Source organism: Mustela putorius, unplaced genomic scaffold (assembly GCF_011764305.1).
Source record: "Mustela putorius furo isolate JIRA1106 unplaced genomic scaffold, ASM1176430v1.1 tig00000698_pilon_pilon_pilon, whole genome shotgun sequence".
In the NCBI taxonomy this organism is placed as follows: Eukaryota; Metazoa; Chordata; class Mammalia; order Carnivora; family Mustelidae; genus Mustela; species Mustela putorius.
In genome coordinates this window covers 68,634-85,531 of record NW_025421449.1, presented here as the reverse complement: position 1 = coordinate 85,531, position 16,898 = coordinate 68,634, and the positions used below count along the sequence as shown (strand labels likewise).

Here is a 16,898-nt window from a genome sequence, read left to right as displayed (position 1 = left end):
AATATACTTGAGAATATGTTGCTCACAGTTGAGACCAACATTAATTGGTTGTAATTGCTCACTTGACATTGAAGGTCAAGACCTGTGTTCTATTTGAGAGTCCAGCAAAGATACCTCAGATACTACATTAATATGCCTGCTAAGTGTCTGTGATATGAGATGCAAACTCATTCTATTTGATACATCATCAATACTCAGTAGGAGAGGTGCCAAGGGTCATCTTACAAGCCACGCAAAAAAAGTTTTTGAAAGTCACAGTTTGAAGGACGATGATAGTTGTTATTGCTGAAGACCGCTTTTCTACAAAAGTCTCATGAGAAGGAACCAACTCACACCAGGGTCCAAACCAATCACACCATTTGAACATAGTGCAGATCTGTCTTGTGTGTCATCACCACTGATCACCTGGAAAGAATTCTTTGTAGGGTGATTTGACAGCACAAAGCCTTTAGAAGCATTTCTTCCATAACCATTTGCTATGGGACTTTTTTTTTTCCTTTATTCCTCCTAAAGATACTCTGAAGCCAAAAAACAATGAAAGCGATATTCAACAGGCGAGTAGGTCTTAGGGTGTTACTAATGGCGCAATGTCACCAGACCTGATCAGAATCATTTTGACTCCACTGAAAATGAATAAGATAAATGAAATGTTCCCCAACAAACAAAGATTTAATTAGTGTAAACTAGGAATTATGGATTTGGACTAAAGTTCTTAAACTGAGGGTTTACAACCTCCTGAGGTAAACAGTATCCAAAGGGCAAATCTGTCTTGTGTGTCATCACCACTGATCACCTGGAAAGAATTCTTTGTAGGGTGATTTGACAGCACAAAGCCTTTAGAAGCATTTCTTCCATAACCATTTGCTATGGGACTTTTTTTTTCCCTTTATTCCTCCTAAAGATACTCTGAAGCCAAAAAACAATGAAAGCAATAATTCTTTATTTAGTTGAAATGGAAGTTATTCACCACTGGATCAATATTACTATGTGCCAGGCTCTGTGCCAGGTGCTTTAAATGTGAGCTGAAAGGAGTTAGTTTGTGCTTAGATTTATGCCCCAAAATATAATATAGGGATAACCTTGAGAAAGGACATCTCCCTTATTGGTTAAAAGATAACAGCTATAAGGTTCATACTGTTATTCTATTCTTTTTTTTTTTAAAGATTTTATTTATTATTTGACAGAGAGAGGCAATAAGAGAGGGAACACAGGCAGGGGGAGTGGGAGAGGGAGAAGCAGGCTTCTTGTCGAACAGGGAGCCCAATGCAGAACTTGATCCCAGGACTCTGGGATCATGACCTGAGCCAAAGGCAGATGCTTAACTGACTGAGCTACCCAGATGCTACCCCAACTTTTTTTTTTTTTTTTAAAGAGTTGGTGTGGGGATACAGGTGGGAGGGAGAGGGAATCTAAAGCAGGCGCTACAGCTAGTGCGAGCCCCACACAGGGTCCAATCTCACAACCCTGAGATCATGACCTGAGCCAAAATCAAGAGTTGGCTGCCTAGCTGACTGAGCCACCCAGGTACCCCAGTTTATTCCTTTTTTAATCCAGTTGATATTTGTGTACCTTGGGAGAGAGAGGTTGCAAGTGAATGTGTATAGTGCTTTAGGCTGGAGTTGGTTCAAAGGAGTTTGGATAAAGAAGTGTTTGATGGAAGACCTTTTTATCCCCTTGGTGGGTGCAGATGCCCAGAGCAACAGTTGAGCCAGAAAGTTTCTGGCATTGTTGGGTTGGGGAGGCCTGGAGGGGAGGCATGTAATCTTTAGAAATCTGGATCCGGCCACTGGCCCAGTTATTTCAGGGTTTTCCTGCTTCTGCTATTATATAATGAGGTGCTCTTCAAATTTTCACTTCCCCTGCCCCCTTGCACTCTTCAAATTACTGCTGAAGCAGCTGGAGCCAGGGCGGCTGGAGCCTTGAAAGCTGGCCAGGGCAGCTGCTGCCGGACTGGGAGCCACGGGAGCAGTTAGATTCTAATCTAATTTGATCATCTACCTCCCTTTGCACTCAAGAAGTGTGAGCTCTGTTTTCTCCCCCATAAATAGAGGTGAGAGTGCTTTTGATACTGTATAGAAGGTGGAAGATAGTCTATTTCCATAAAATATTTTTTAAAAATATAGGCATCACCTAGAAGTAGAGCAGTGAACCAGATATGGTAGTCTCTCAAGCTACCACTGTTTTGCTGGGCAGCCCTCCTTTTCACTTCAACCTTCTTTAAAAAGAAGATAATGCTAGTACTTCCCTATCACCAAAGGAGGCACAAGGAGTTAAATAAAACTCTGCTTTCTAATTTTTGCTTTAGAAAAATAGCTTCTTGCCATTACTGGCAAAGAAATGCTTTGTTGGGCAGTATAGAAAATCAATCACAGGCGTTGGAATGCCAGAAGTCCCTAAAGAAGTAAATACAGCAGGAATAACCCAAACAAACGTATGATCAGCTCTCATGGCCCATGCCATGTGATTACCATCATCGGTGGCCCTGACTCAGAAATTTCCTGACACTGGCAGTGACTATGACCTCAATTCTGCCCTCACTGGTGGAAACAAACGCAAGCACACCGTTGCTGATAAGTCTGCCTGGAATCTGAGCCACAGCCTATCCTATCCCTGTGCCCTACCTCTGAGCAATCCTGAGCCCATTTATGGAGGCAAAAGCACATCTCCTGAGGGCTGAGAAAGCCTATTCAGAGTTTGGGTCTTTGTATCAAGGACTGTTTTCCTAATGTTTTTGGAGATTTATCTAACAAACGCCATACACGGATGGTCCCCGACTTTATATGGTTCAACTTACAATTTTTTTCAAATTTACGATGATGCCCAAGGGATACACGTTCAGCAGAAACTGCGAAAGATTTTGAATTTTTTATCTTTTCCTGGCCTAGCGATATGCCGTGTGCTCCTCTCTTGTGATGACAGATAGGAAGGCTGAGTGGCAGCCTTCCGTCAGCCGTGCCGTCACGAAGGCAAACAGCCAATACCCTGACAACCATTCTGTAAGCATCCAACCTTTCTGTTTTTCACTTTCAGTACAGTAGTCAACAAATTCTACAAGATATTCAACATTTTACGATAGAATAGGCTTTCTATTAGATGGTTTTGCCCAGTTGCAGGCTGATGTAAGTGTTCCGAGCATGTTTAAAGTGGGCTAGGCAAAGCTAGGTGTACTCAATGCATTTGGACCTATGATATTCTCAAGTTTTACCAGGTTTACTGGGATGTAACTAATGACTAATTTATTTTCCCATTTTTATTTGTCAAAGCAAATATGAATCTGCCCATGAGAGTATCTAATTGCAAGGAGGTATTAGAGTCACCACACAAAAGCCACTACGCCTGTTCATTTAACCAGCCCATGAAAATTAAATGTAAAGAAGTGCTAAAGTCCTATTGGATTTATTGGAATAATATGGCTTTGGACCCATTTTTCCTTCATGGACTTCCATCTAGATATTGGAGATAGCCTTCAAGGTGCTTGTGTGTGTGCAAACAGCTTCATTAGTGTGCTAATTGTCGTTCCAAAGGTATGTACCCGGTGATTCAGATGCAGGGAAGACAGAACACCTGGGAAGATTTGAAAGTGAGCAGGAGACAAGGACGCCTGTCTGGTGTCTGGCTGGGCAGGTGGTGGTGAGGAAGAGGAGAGAGGACTCTTTAGCTGGTACTGGGTATAAATTATTTATTCTGTGGTTTAGTTGCTTTTGAAGAGTTAGCACTGTCTCTAGGGTGTGACAAAAGGGCATGAAAAATTAAAACGTCCCAATTTGGGGTGCCTGGATGGCTCAGTCAGTTAACTGTCTGCCTTTGGCTCAGATCTTGATCTCAGGGCCTGTGTTGGGCTCCCTGCTCAGTGGAGAGTCTGCATCTCCCTCTTCTCCTGCCCCTCTCCCCTCTTTGTGTTCTCTTGCTCTCTCTCAAATAAATAAATAAAATCTTTTTTAAAAGTCCAGATTCTGTGGCACATAAGCTCTGTTTTAAGGCTAGGTGACTTAGTATTGAAATAAGAGATGATTAGAGGTAGCTCTGTTGGCTGTATTACACACATGTGCATGCCCATATGTTTGTATGTGTGCATGCGCGTGCGCGCACACACACACACACACACATCTATACAAAGGTCTACTTATAACTCTTCTTCAAAATCTTGTATTCTCTAAGTCACAGATATGTTGCTTTCCTACCTCAAATCTTTGAAAATAGTAAGGCTGAAATTCCAAAAGCAGATTACAAGAAATGAACCTGATACATGGAGAGGCATCTTGCTTCACATAAGAATGTCTGCCCAACTGATATGAATATGGATAAACGTCACTCTAGACTCTGCTTGACTTTGGAAAACCATCTGAGATGAGGTGATACAATAGAACTTTCCTAAAACTGGTGTTTCCATGGAAGTTGTGCATTTAGCTCTTTCTTCGGGGTTCATACTCTTTGGACAATATGCCATTTTTGCCATTTTGCTCTAAACCATGATTTCTCAGCCTCAGGACAATTCATAATTTGGACTGGATGATTCTTTATTGTGGGAGGCGTAGAAGCTGCTTTTAGGCCACAGGCTTGAGCAATGGTTGAAGGGCCTACCTAGCTGAATGCAAAGAGGCTCATTAAACCATAGTTCCTAACCGACCAATGGGCTCCTTACTTCCTGGCATACTTCCTAAGATTACCAAAAAGGGAAAATTCCATACATCTCCATACCCTCACTCCACCCTATAACTATAGCTCCTGACCACTGTCTCGTAGACAGTCTCTTCTTTGCTGTCCTGCCCGCAGCTCCCTTGCAGGTTAGTCAACTTCCATCCATGGTTAACTTCCATCTCCTTTGTTCAGCCTTGGCTGAATTTTTTTTTACCACACACAGCCACTGGCCCCCACCCAATCAGGACACCCCCAAAGAGGCTGTCACTGTGTACATCACAGGATGGTTAGCAGCATCTCTGGATGCCTACAGCACGATCTCCTGGTGCTGACCACCAACAATATCTACAAACATTGCAAACGTCTCCTGTGGGGCAAAGTTAACTCTGATTGAGAACCGCTGCTCTAAACTAAAGCATACTTCTGACAGGACAAAATCTCTTTGGGCCTCCCTTTGGCATTCATAAACACAATAAGCTGTAAATCCAGGTATGGATTTCATCCATGTGGGCTTCATAACACCAAAAAAAAAAACCCCGTGGCTCAATTTTCACCTTTAAATTTATTGTCTCGGGCAACACATAAACAAAGCATGTTATATAAAGGTAGGAATAATAGACTGGGAATTGGGAGAACTTGTTTCTAGTCCCTATTCTGCCACTAACCCGCTTTCTGACCTTGGGTAAACTGCCTCAAGTCCCTGGCCCTCCCTTGTGTTTTCATTTGTAAATGAAGTGCTTGAGTAAATTTTCCAGTTCTGAATACAAAGATTGTGAGACTCAGAATTTGATGCCACCACAATAGTTGATACGTGGACTAGAAGAAGAAAGTTCTTTGTCCTAGAGTGTTCCTTTTTGTTAAGCCTCCTAAGATCATTTAACTCCATTGCCTTAAACACTAGAGACATGTGCCTGCAACTGGATTCTTCTGAAAGTTCAGAGAAACCTTTGGAGTAGGGAGTGGCTAGAAACTTATCACCTGACCCTTAGATGTGGCTACTTCATTTAGCAGCAATTAGTCGGCCATATAGAGATCAATGTGGTGAGTGGTGGAAGACATTCTTCTCATTATGCAAACCAGTATTAAAAATCTGGGACTTGAAATGACCTGGTAACAACTACCAAAACTCCCCAAACCCTATATAGTAATTATTAAAGACCAAAATCCTGAGCTAAGTCAGTAAATCTTGGATCCTACAATTTTGTGGGGGTACTGTGCTTTGTTTAAAGCCATGACAGAAAGAAGGAATATTTTGATTACCTTTGTAAACACAGGAGCTGCAATGATAGGTTTTCCATCCAATCCTTGCAGATAGTTGGTAGGGCTCTGACACTATTAGAAGGGAACCAACAATAGAATAGATTCATTGTCACCATGATTACTACCTAGATGATAGATAAAACAAGTCTATAGCATTTTGTATATGCAATTATTCTAAAACCAAAAGACTGACCTTTCTAAGTCTATGAACCACAGACTTCAAATTTGATACTGAATTGATTGTATTTCTTTCTAGGTCATGGTGGTTATAAATAAGTGCTGTCTATCCCCACAGCCTCAACATACAGAGAGAGCTCTACTGGTTATAATAAACCCTAAACCCCTGAGGAAGTTCCATAAAACCTGAGTCTCTACATACCACAGCTTGAAAACTACTGGGTTAGAACTAAAATGTGACCCCTCTACATTATTAAATGGATTAAATAAGAAACTCTGTTTGAACTTTTTGTTAAGTTGCAGATTAATATGTTTACTCATACACAAATAAATATATCAATAACATATTACAAATACACTTAGATTAGTATGACTTCATATTTTAAAAATATTATATATATTCATATACATGCACAGAAAATGCCTAGAACTATCTGCTAGCAACTATTAACAAAAGGTACCTCTGAGGAGTTGGAGCATGGGAGTCATATCTTGACTAAGGTTTTTACTGAATATACTTCTATATCTTTTGAATGTTTTTACAATATGCATGCATTATAATCATCATCATTATCATAATCATCATTAACTTGAAGGATGAGAGCATTAAATGCTTTCTAAAAAAATCATTTCCTGGTTGTTGTATCTTAGAAAGTAGAATTATTTGCAGCTCCATGAAACTGAGTTTCATGATATAGTGTCCTGCTTGGGCCAGTGTGACAGCTGACAGCTCTTTGTATACCTAACCAATGCCCTTGATATTCCAACTGGAATATCAAGACTACCTTAGTAAAGAGTTTCTTTTCCCGTGAAATCTGCCTATGAAGCTAGAGAATATGTTCCCACAACAATAAGAAACACCATTATTATGATGGTGGAAGTGTGTTGCCCAAAGTCATGAGGTTGCCACAGAGGAGAATACAATCATGCCATACAGGATGGCCATGGTCACAGTGCCTGCTCATCACAGTCCATGGCACCTGTGTTTCACTTAGACTCTATACCTGCTGGACGGCTGACACCCTGGGCTGGGCCACCACATGCTGGGCTTGGGGTGCTGCTGAAGGAATGGCTGCAGAAGTAGTGGGAGTAGATGATACCTCTTTTGGCTTCTGGATTCTGAGAAATGATTAAAATATAGATTTTAAAACAGACCTGTCATTGTTTTTGAAAATTCTTTCAGAAAAGCTAGTAATGTCATCACTTGTTACAAGTTAGATGTACTGAACTTTTTTGTTCAACAATATTCCACAAATGCTTACACTTCTTTAATATACACTTTAAAAAAATATTTTTATTTATTTATCTGAGAAAGAAGGAGAGAAAGTGCACAGGGAGGGTAAGAGAGAGAGTGAAAGGGAGAGGGAGAAGCAGACTTCTGCTGAGCAGAGAGCTGGATGCAAGACTCCATCCTAGGAGCCCAAGATCATGACCTGAGCCAAAGGCAGAAGCTTAACCAACTGAGCCACCCAGGTACCCCTTTTTACTATACATGTTGATAGGTAATGTCAACAGGAAGATGGTAAGATGCCACTACTGTCCTTGAGTTAGTTGCCCTCAGCTGGGGACTTAAGAATATTCATAACTAACGGAGATTCAAGCAAGACAATTACAGAAGATAATTACTTGAGATTTTTGTTGTCGTTGTATTTTCCCTCCCCCTTTCATTCCAAGTAAAAGTCCAGGCTTCATAAACATTTGCTTCTGGCATGTTGGCGTGGCATAAAGCAGAAATAGCCTGAGTCAACAAGCTCAAGTTTACGCGAATTAAATTAAATTAAAAAGATTATTTGAAGGGCAAGAGAGCCAGGAAGTAGTCACAAGAAGACTGTGGAGGGGAGATTATTTTAGTTTTGCTGTGAAGAAGAGAGAGGTCTGAGGATCTTGTCAGAGAGTCTGACAAGAGGGAGAACCAGAGTTCAGAGGGGATGGCAACCCCTCTAATTAAAAGACTCCCAGTCTTACTTAAGATATCAGTCCCCCAGCATGTCAGGAGGCAACAAAGCGCTGGACTTGAAGGGACCTTGAGGTCTGGGAGATAAGACTCCCTCCCATATCCCATAGGGATTGATGACTGATGACAGGATGGGCGTCCCTTTTGTCCAGTTGTTACCTCCCTCTTCCTCAGCTCCTTTATCTCTAAAATGTGGAAATAATTCTTACTTCAAAGGTTTTTTGTGAGGGTTAAAAAAGGTAATTCATGTAAGATGATTAGAGCAGTGTTTAATATCAAACACAATGTCCATGTCTCTATATATATATATCTATCATCTTTGTACAGCTGTGGAGGAGGAAAGGGATGGCCAATAATGAGTGATCGAATTTTTTTCCCAGCCCAGAAGGGTGGGGTCTCAGAAACAGAATTATGTAGTGACGCAGAGGCTATCTGTGTCCCCAAAGCATCCATCTTCTTCTTCTACATAATAGAATTCCTGATTTCTTTAAATGGCTATTCTAAATAAAGACTGCATTTCTTTACCTTCATTAATCTAGGTATGGCCACATGACTACTCTCTAGTCATGGGATGTGAAGGATAGTGATGTATGTTGATCTAAGGGAAATGACCTTAAGAAGGGGGTGGGGAATGCCCTTCATTATTTGTAATCTGAGACTAAGATGAAGCTATCCCTTAGAATGAAATGAAGCTGGAAGCCACTGGAACCCAGTGAAATGTAGAGCCATTCTACCAGCCAAATCCATATGTTTATGTGAGTGAGAAATAAATATCTCTCTTATTTACATTACTGTCATTTGGGGTGTGTATTACACAGAACTGAAGCTAAATCCTAACTACCAAAAGTAGATTTAAAGAAAATAATCAACCGAGATATTTCTTACTTATTCAAGTTTGTATATTAAAATTCCTACCCATGAGGCTTATAAACCATGTTATGAGAGACTTGAGGAAGAAGTTAGGAATGTGCGGTGGAGGAAGAGTTTATTAGAGAACTTGACTGTCTTAAAGGATACATAGTTTTCCAGGCAGAGTGCACTACTTGAACAAAGGGATGAACATAAACTATACATTGTTTGAATGAGACAGGAGCCATGTAGGGAACATGAGGTCGCAGAAAGGAGGAGGAGGAAGCAGGAAAGCCTGGTTGATATTCTACTCAATCAGGTTTTGTATGTCATGTTAATTTTTTTTAATGTTGTTCACGTTGTGTTTGTTTGTTTGAGATTTTATTTACTTATTTGACACAAAGAGAGTGAATACAAACAGGGGGAGCAGCAGGCAAAGGGAGAAGGAGAAGCAGGCTTCCTGCTGAGCAAGGAGCCCGGTGCAATATGGGTTCATCCGAGGACCCTGGGACCATGATCTGAGCTGAAGCCAGACATTTAACTGACTGAGCCATCCAGGCGCCCCTTGTGCGTGGTTTTTATTTTCCCATTGATAATATATATATTTTTTTAAGTTAGGGAAATGAGAGGATCAGAATTCTCATTTAGAAAATGTCTGGTTGTAGTTTGGAGGCCATGAAAGGGAGAAAAGAGCTGGAGCAACCATAAGGAGGTGGCTGGCATAAAGAGGCAGGAAGAAAGTAGGAATTGACCAAAAGCCATGAGAACAATAAGAAAGAGTTAAAAGAGAGAAGCCATTTACTCTGGTTATGAACTTTCATATCTGTGAAAAAACTAAAAGCAAATTATTGTTTCTATTCCAAGGCAAGCATACACAAAGGTATTTTAAAGACTAAGATATGGGGCCTGGGTAGCTCAGTGGGTTAAAGCCTGTGCCTTCAGCTCAGGTCATGATCCCAGGGTCCTGGGATCGAGCTCCACATTGGTCTCTTTGCTTGGTGGGGGAGCCTGCTTCCCTTCCTCTCTCTCTGCCTGCCTCTCTGCCTACTTGTGATCTCTGTCTGCCAAATAAATAAATAAAATCTTTTAAAAAATAAAATTAAAAAAAAAAAATAAAGACTAAGACATGATCTCTGCCCTGAAGGAGCTTTCCCTCTGTAGGGGAGGACAGAATTTGCAAACACAAGTCAACAACTCTAACCAGTCTTCCAAATGTTGTTTATTTCAGGTAATATCAGAGAATGGAATTTGCATCCGTTTCAGGTCCCATGCCTTCTGTCTACAGTTTCCTCTGCCTGAAAATGCTCTTTCCTTCCTTGTTTGGGGGTGTCCACCTACTGCTCTTTTAAGACTCAGCTCAAGGTCACCAGCTCTGTGAAGCCTTTCCAGACCCTTCCCAACCAATAAAGAGACCTTTGTGCCAAGTCCAATACACCCTGCCCATGGTTATATCATTACACGTTATTACTTGCTTTCTATATGCTTGGTATACATCTCTTGCTATATTTGCTATGTATTTCCCTCTAGTAGACTGTGAACCTCTCAAAAGTAGGAAGCATTTGATTTTTCTTATTATACATTGTGTCTAATGAAGTGCCTGGTGTAGAGTAGGTGCTTAACTGATGGTTGGGAAAGTAAAGAATGGATACTAAGTATAATAATAAATAAATAAATAACAAAACAGTACTTTTTGTCTAACAAAAAGGTTATGGCTTACATCACTCACATATATAATTTAAGGTAACCAGGTTTTGTGTCTTTATGAATGCTAATATCTAGTCACAAAACATGAATTTTTTTGAAGCACTGGGCTATTTGCTTTTTATTCTGTAGATATAAGTATGATATAGCATGATGATATAAGTATGATGACAGGTGATGCCTCATTTTTAAAATATTGGTAATATTAAAATTCTTCTTCTAGGAAAGACTTAAAGCAAAAGAAGTAGAGTTCTCTAAAACCACTCAATATTTACTTTTTGAGGTCAGACCCTGGAGCCACCTTTTTCAAGTTCTACTAAACCAAATAGCAACTTTCTTAGGATCTGAGGATGCTAAAGCCATAAGATAGAAAATTAGAATTACCGATTCATCTCTTCCTTGTTAGGGTCCCCTTCTGAGTCAGAAGAAGAAACCCCTGGAAAAGTAAAAACAAGACATGAAATCTTAAAGACGATAATTTCTTAAACCAGTTCCTAGGCATTTGAAGACCTACAGAATTTCAGACCTAGATATGAACTCAGTGATTTCCTACACTAACACCCAATTTGACAGATGAGATACAGATCCTATGTAGTTGAAGGACTTGTTCAAGGTCACATGGCCAGTTAGTGACAAAGTTCAAATTAACCGGCCTAAATATCAAATGTACTTATATTTAAAACACCTGCTTATGCCTCTAACAGAGCCATTTTTGCAGACCTTTTATGCTGTCCATAAATCCTCTTGCTTTTGGCCTACACAGATTAAATAAAAGGAGGGATTACATTGGATTCGGAACATTGTAGGTGTAGGTGGATGCTCTTCCGCCCAACCCTAATATTAACAAGTCATACTTCATCTTGGGAGTGGGGGTGTTTGAAGCCCTATTGCCACAAATTTAAAAAATCAGCAATCCAATCTCAGCACAGCTAGCAAAGCTTTGATCTCGGCTTTACTTCTCAAGATAGTGAATTCCAGGAAGATATAACTGAGCTAAATCTGGTGGTATTTATTATACTTAAAAAAATTTGCAGATAAAAACATACAACACTTATCTATTGTGCATTACGCATTATTATCATTGTTCATGCATCTACTCAATAAATGTTTATCAAATATTCACTATATTCACTATATTTTTGGTATTACATATGGTATTAAAGATATAAAAAGGAATGAGACAGTACCAGCTTTATAATCTAGTTGGTGAATGAGCATTTATACCAAAATAATACAATATTTAAGTGCTAAAACCAAGGCATACATAAGGTATTATAGATGATAAAAGTGCTAAAGAATAGTTCTTTATTCTTATCTATTGTCTATTCTCTGAAAAAACTCAGAGATGAGATAAAAATGGAAAAAAAATTAGGTAAATATATAAGGAACATGAAATGATTTCTTCCCTAAAGTTAGTCATATAAGTTTGGTGCTGATGTAAATGCCTGACCAATGCTCCCAAATGGTCTCCCTGCTTCTACCCTTGACTCCTTGAGGTATATTCTTAATCAGGAGCCAGGGTGACCTCATTAAAAGCTGTCAGATTATGTCACACTTCTGTTCAGAATCCTCTACAGCTTCCCATCTCCCTTAGAGTAAAAGCCAGAGTCCTTACAATGACCTACAAAGACCAACATGATCTGTTTACCTGTCTCCTCCCCACTTTACCCCACCTTGAACTTCTGACTTCATCTGTTACTTTTTTCTTTGTTTCCTCCATCCAGGACACATTGGTTCATCTCTATACCTAAACACAGGGTCACTCCCACCTCAGGGTCAGTGTACTACTGATTTCTCCATTTAGAGTAGTTTTCCCTTGAATATCATTGTGGCTCACTCCCTGCCTTCCTCCAGGTCTTCACTCATGTCACCTGGATAGTGAGGTCCTCCCTGACTACGCTATCTGTAGAACGACAGCCCCCATTCCCCCCCACACACACTCATGCATGTGCACACTCAAGCAAATATGCACACATATGTGTATTTCCTATCCCTTTTTCTTGCTTTCTATTTCTTAGGTAGTGTTACCTATACTGTGAGATACAGAAAATATATCTATTGGTCTCTGCCCCCAGTTCCCAGCCAGAGCTGCTAAAACTCTTATAATTTCCCAAGTCATGAGCATATCTTGTTCTAATATTTGTCTTTGAACCCCATAGAACTAAAACTCTTATAAACTTTTAAGTGATAAGAGCACAAGAGCATCTTTTGTTCTAATGAAGTGACTCTGGTTGGCTCTAATGAAGTGACTCTGGTTGGCTCCAGAAAGACCAAGCCATGATTAGAAGCTTGGAATTTCCAGTCTCCCCCACCCCCAGCCTCCTAAGAGTGGAGAAGGGCAGGAAATGGAGACAATAATTGATCATGCCTACATGAGGAAGCCTCCGTAAAATCCCAGTAGCATGGAAAGCTTCCAGGTTGGCAAATGCACCACTGCATTCACATTGGGAGAGTGACACAACCCAATTCTACAGGTACAGAAGCTCGTGCACCCCAGACCACCTAAGACGTCACTCTATGTATCTCTTCATTTGGCTGTTTATCTGTATTCTTTATCATATCCTTTTCCCTGAGTTCTGTGAGCCACTCTAGCAAATTAATTGAACCCAAGGAGGGGGTTGTGGAAACCTCCAATTTGTAACTAAGTGAGACAGAAGTTGTGGGTTATCTGGGGGCCTAATACTTGTGATTGGCATCTGAAGTGAGGTAGGATCCATCTTATAGAACTAAACCTTTAGCTTGTTGGATCTAACACTATATCCAGGTAAGTGATGTTAGAACTGAGTTAAATTGTAGGACACCCACACACATACCACATACAGGTTGGAATTGGTGATCAGAACCATTTTGTATACCTATCATATTATATATTTAATTTATTTATTTCACTTATTTTTTTCTTTCTCACCACAGTGCAAATTCCATCTGTTCATGATCTTTTGTCTGTTTGGCTCACTGCTATTATCCCCACTGCCTAGAAGAATGCATGGTATAGTAGTCCTTTGCTAAATATTTATTATAAATATGTCTTACCAATAAGGGCCATGCTGTAAGAGTATTTTGTTTTACCTTCTATATAAATCTCAGCAGAGGTTGAATCTGTCCCATAGATGTTAGAAGCAAAGCAGGAATAGCGTCCTGTGTCTTCTTCAAAGGCTTCAGCAATGGTCAATGAGTGCAGATTTCCTGCCTGGACAATATGAATGTCTGGGGAATTTTCAAGCTCCTTTCCTTCACAGTACCATCTGCAAAGAAGGGAATATTGTACATGACCAAAGAGTGAAAATTAATAACATAAATGCTCCAGATATTCCCTAAGAGGAAAACTGTGACAACTTAGAATCAGAACATTAATGGTATAATTTGATTGTAACAATAAGGAGAGTTGGCTATATTCAAGCTACCTTGACAGTTTATGCAAGAAATTTGAGAAATGGCTCCTATCAAGAATGATACAACTGAGCGGGGTGCCTGGGAGGCTCAGTTGGTTAAGTGTATGACTCTTGGTTTGGCTCAGGTCATGATCTCAAGTTCGTGAGATCAAGCCCTGAGTCAGGTTCCATGCTCAACATGGAGTTTGTTCCTCTTGCTCTGTTCCTCCCTCTCCTTTTATACTCTCATTCTCTAAAATAAATAAATAAATAAATAAATAAAATCTTTAAAAAAAAAAAAAAAGAATGATACAACTAAAAGCATATGGATGAGAAAGTAAATCCAGACAACCACAAGGAACTAGATCTTTGTGGTGGAACTTGGCTTCTCCTAAAAAGATGTACAGCTTTCCATACTATGCATTAAGTAAGTGCTCCTTTGGTTATCTGGAGACAATCTAAGGGATATTAAAAGTTCATGAGGTTAAGTGCAATCATTCCCTACTATGAAATTGCATCTGACCTACTAAATGAAAATTATTTTGATGGGTTAGTTGAGTCGTCAGACTAAGGAAGATGGGTCATATTCTTCAGTAGTGGCCCAACTTTGACAAATAACCCAAGTATGTTTCCATAGGTTATGGTATTTCATTTTGATTCCACACACTTGAAGTTAGAAATTTTTATTATAGTTTTTTGGCCAAAAATTTACATAAAATAATACATATAATAATGTTTAGGGGTGCCTGGGTGACTCAGCCAGTCAAGCATCCACCTCTTTATTTCGGCTTAGGTCCTGATCTCAGAGTTGTGAGATAGAACCTTGCAATGGGCTCCGTGATCAGCCAGGAGCCTGCTGGAGATTCTTTCCCCTTCCATCTCCTTCTGCACCTCCCTGTTGCTCATGCACATGTGTTGTCTCTCTCCATCTCTCTCTAATAAACAAATAAATCTTTTAAAAAATAATGTTTTAAATGTGGAGGTGCATAATAAGAGAAAAAGACATCAAAACTGTACAGAAATGCAATTTATCATATTACATGCTAACAAAACTCTAAAAGTTTGATGAGTGTCATCTACAGTTAGTAGGAATGCAAAATGGTGCAACCGCTATGAAAGGAATATGGCAATATCTGCTGAAATTACAGGCAAGTTTATCTTTGGACCCAACAATCCCACTTGTGGGAATCTCTCACACAGATCCGCTTGCATGCATACAAATGACAAATGTACATGCTACTCATTTAAATAGTGAGATATTAAAAAGAACTTGAGTGTCCAACACCAGGGGTCCTTTGAAATAAACTATGGTACAGCCACACAGTGGAACACTCTGCAACTGTGGAAAGAGATTGAGAAAGATCACTATGCATCAATATGGAAAGAACCCCAAGATATATAGTTAAAATTTTAAGAGAAAGGTACAGAATAGTGAACTTGGAGTGTTTTTCTAAAATATGTGGGTTGTTAGGGATTGAATTATCTTTCCCCAAAGGATATGTTGAAGTCCTAAATGCAAGTATTTGGAAGTATGACCTTACTTGGAAGGAGGGTCTTTGCAGACACAAGCAAGTTACAGTGAAATTACTAGGATGGGTCCTAATCCAGTATGAATGGGGTTCTTTAAGAAGAGAAAAACCCTATGTAAATACAGAGACACACAGAGGGAATGGCATGTGTTGGCAGAGGCAGGGATCTTCACAGAACCTATTATCTGAAATCAGTTCACTTTGCTCTTGTGAGGGCCCCCACCACTGAATTGTAAAGTGTCCATGACAGGACATTATTTGTTTTTTTCATCAATGTAATCCCAACAACTACAACAGTGCCCTGACATGTGGTAGATACTCAGGAAATATGTGTTGCATGTGTTGAAAGACTAAATGAGGAAAGAATTGATAGTTAATATTTTGTAAGAATTTTGGTATTAAATTCACCAAATTCTATGCCAGTTTTTGATCTGTTGTGATAGTGCTATATGTAGCTACTGAACTGGGTTTGTAAATCTCCAAGGCATAAATCTCAATAAGACTCCAAGGAGTTTACAGGGCACCTGGGTGGCTCAGTTGGCTAAGTGTCTGCCTTCAGCTCAGGCTATGATCTCAAGGACTTGGGATCAAGCCATGCATTGGGCTCCCCGCTCACTGGGACATCTGCTTGTCTCTCTCCCTTTGCCCCTCCCCTGCTCACACTCTCTCTCCCTCTCTAAGATAAATAGATAAAACATTAAAAAGAAAAAGTCCCTGAGGAGCTTATATGAACAAACCCTCAGAGCATATGTAGTTCTAAATACAGTGAACATCCAGTCAAACATGATGTATTAAGCACATGTGTTTACCTTTACTTCCCTCCTGAAATGTCCCTAAAGTGAGAATAAAGATATTTTTAAAAGATATAAAAGTACAAGAACCAAAAGATTGAGAAGGGAGATGAGAGCAGTACTGAGATCTTGAAAACTTTTACAAGGTGGGAAGCAGATTGAGGAGCCAGGAGAGTCAAGAAATCTGAAAATCAGGTGTCTGTTTGTGGATGTCAATGAAAGAAGCCAATTTGTGCTGTACAACACTGTAAGTTTCAGAATTTGGAGACATAAGTTTGGATGTAGAAACATGCTAATAACAGGGAAGAGAACTTAAAATAGGATAACTGATTTCAAGTTTGGGAAATGCACATAGAAAGCCCCACCGTGAGAGGCATCCTCTCTTCTGAAAGTTAGGGGGTACCCTGGAATGAAGACCGAGTTGCTGGCTGCGTAAGCAGCTGCTCCATATTAGAACAAGAGGAAGAGGATTCTGGAAAGATTCTCTAGAGAGAAACAAATGGGCCTGATGGTTCACCTGCATGAAACCAAATATTTAGGAAACACTTTACAAATGTATTGGATAATTGAGACAAATTTGTGATAGGACCACAGAACTAAGCACATAGAGAGAGAGAGAGAGAGAGAG

At 39.8% G+C, this 16,898-nt stretch overlaps 1 protein-coding gene across 2 annotated transcripts in view; it reads right to left on the bottom strand.

Moving 5' to 3' along the window:
- Positions 1-16,898, bottom strand: part of MYPN (myopalladin) — a 101,625-nt gene that overhangs the window by 50,428 nt on the left and 34,299 nt on the right. For both annotated transcript variants that reach the window (XM_004777830.3, XM_013048621.1), the window contains 4 exons: positions 13,649-13,824; positions 10,964-11,015; positions 7,080-7,194; positions 5,899-5,970 (listed from right to left, as the gene is read on the bottom strand). In XM_004777830.3, the coding sequence (XP_004777887.1) occupies positions 5,899-5,970; positions 7,080-7,194; positions 10,964-11,015; positions 13,649-13,824 (415 nt within the window). The remainder of the gene's footprint in view (positions 1-5,898; positions 5,971-7,079; positions 7,195-10,963; positions 11,016-13,648; positions 13,825-16,898) is intronic.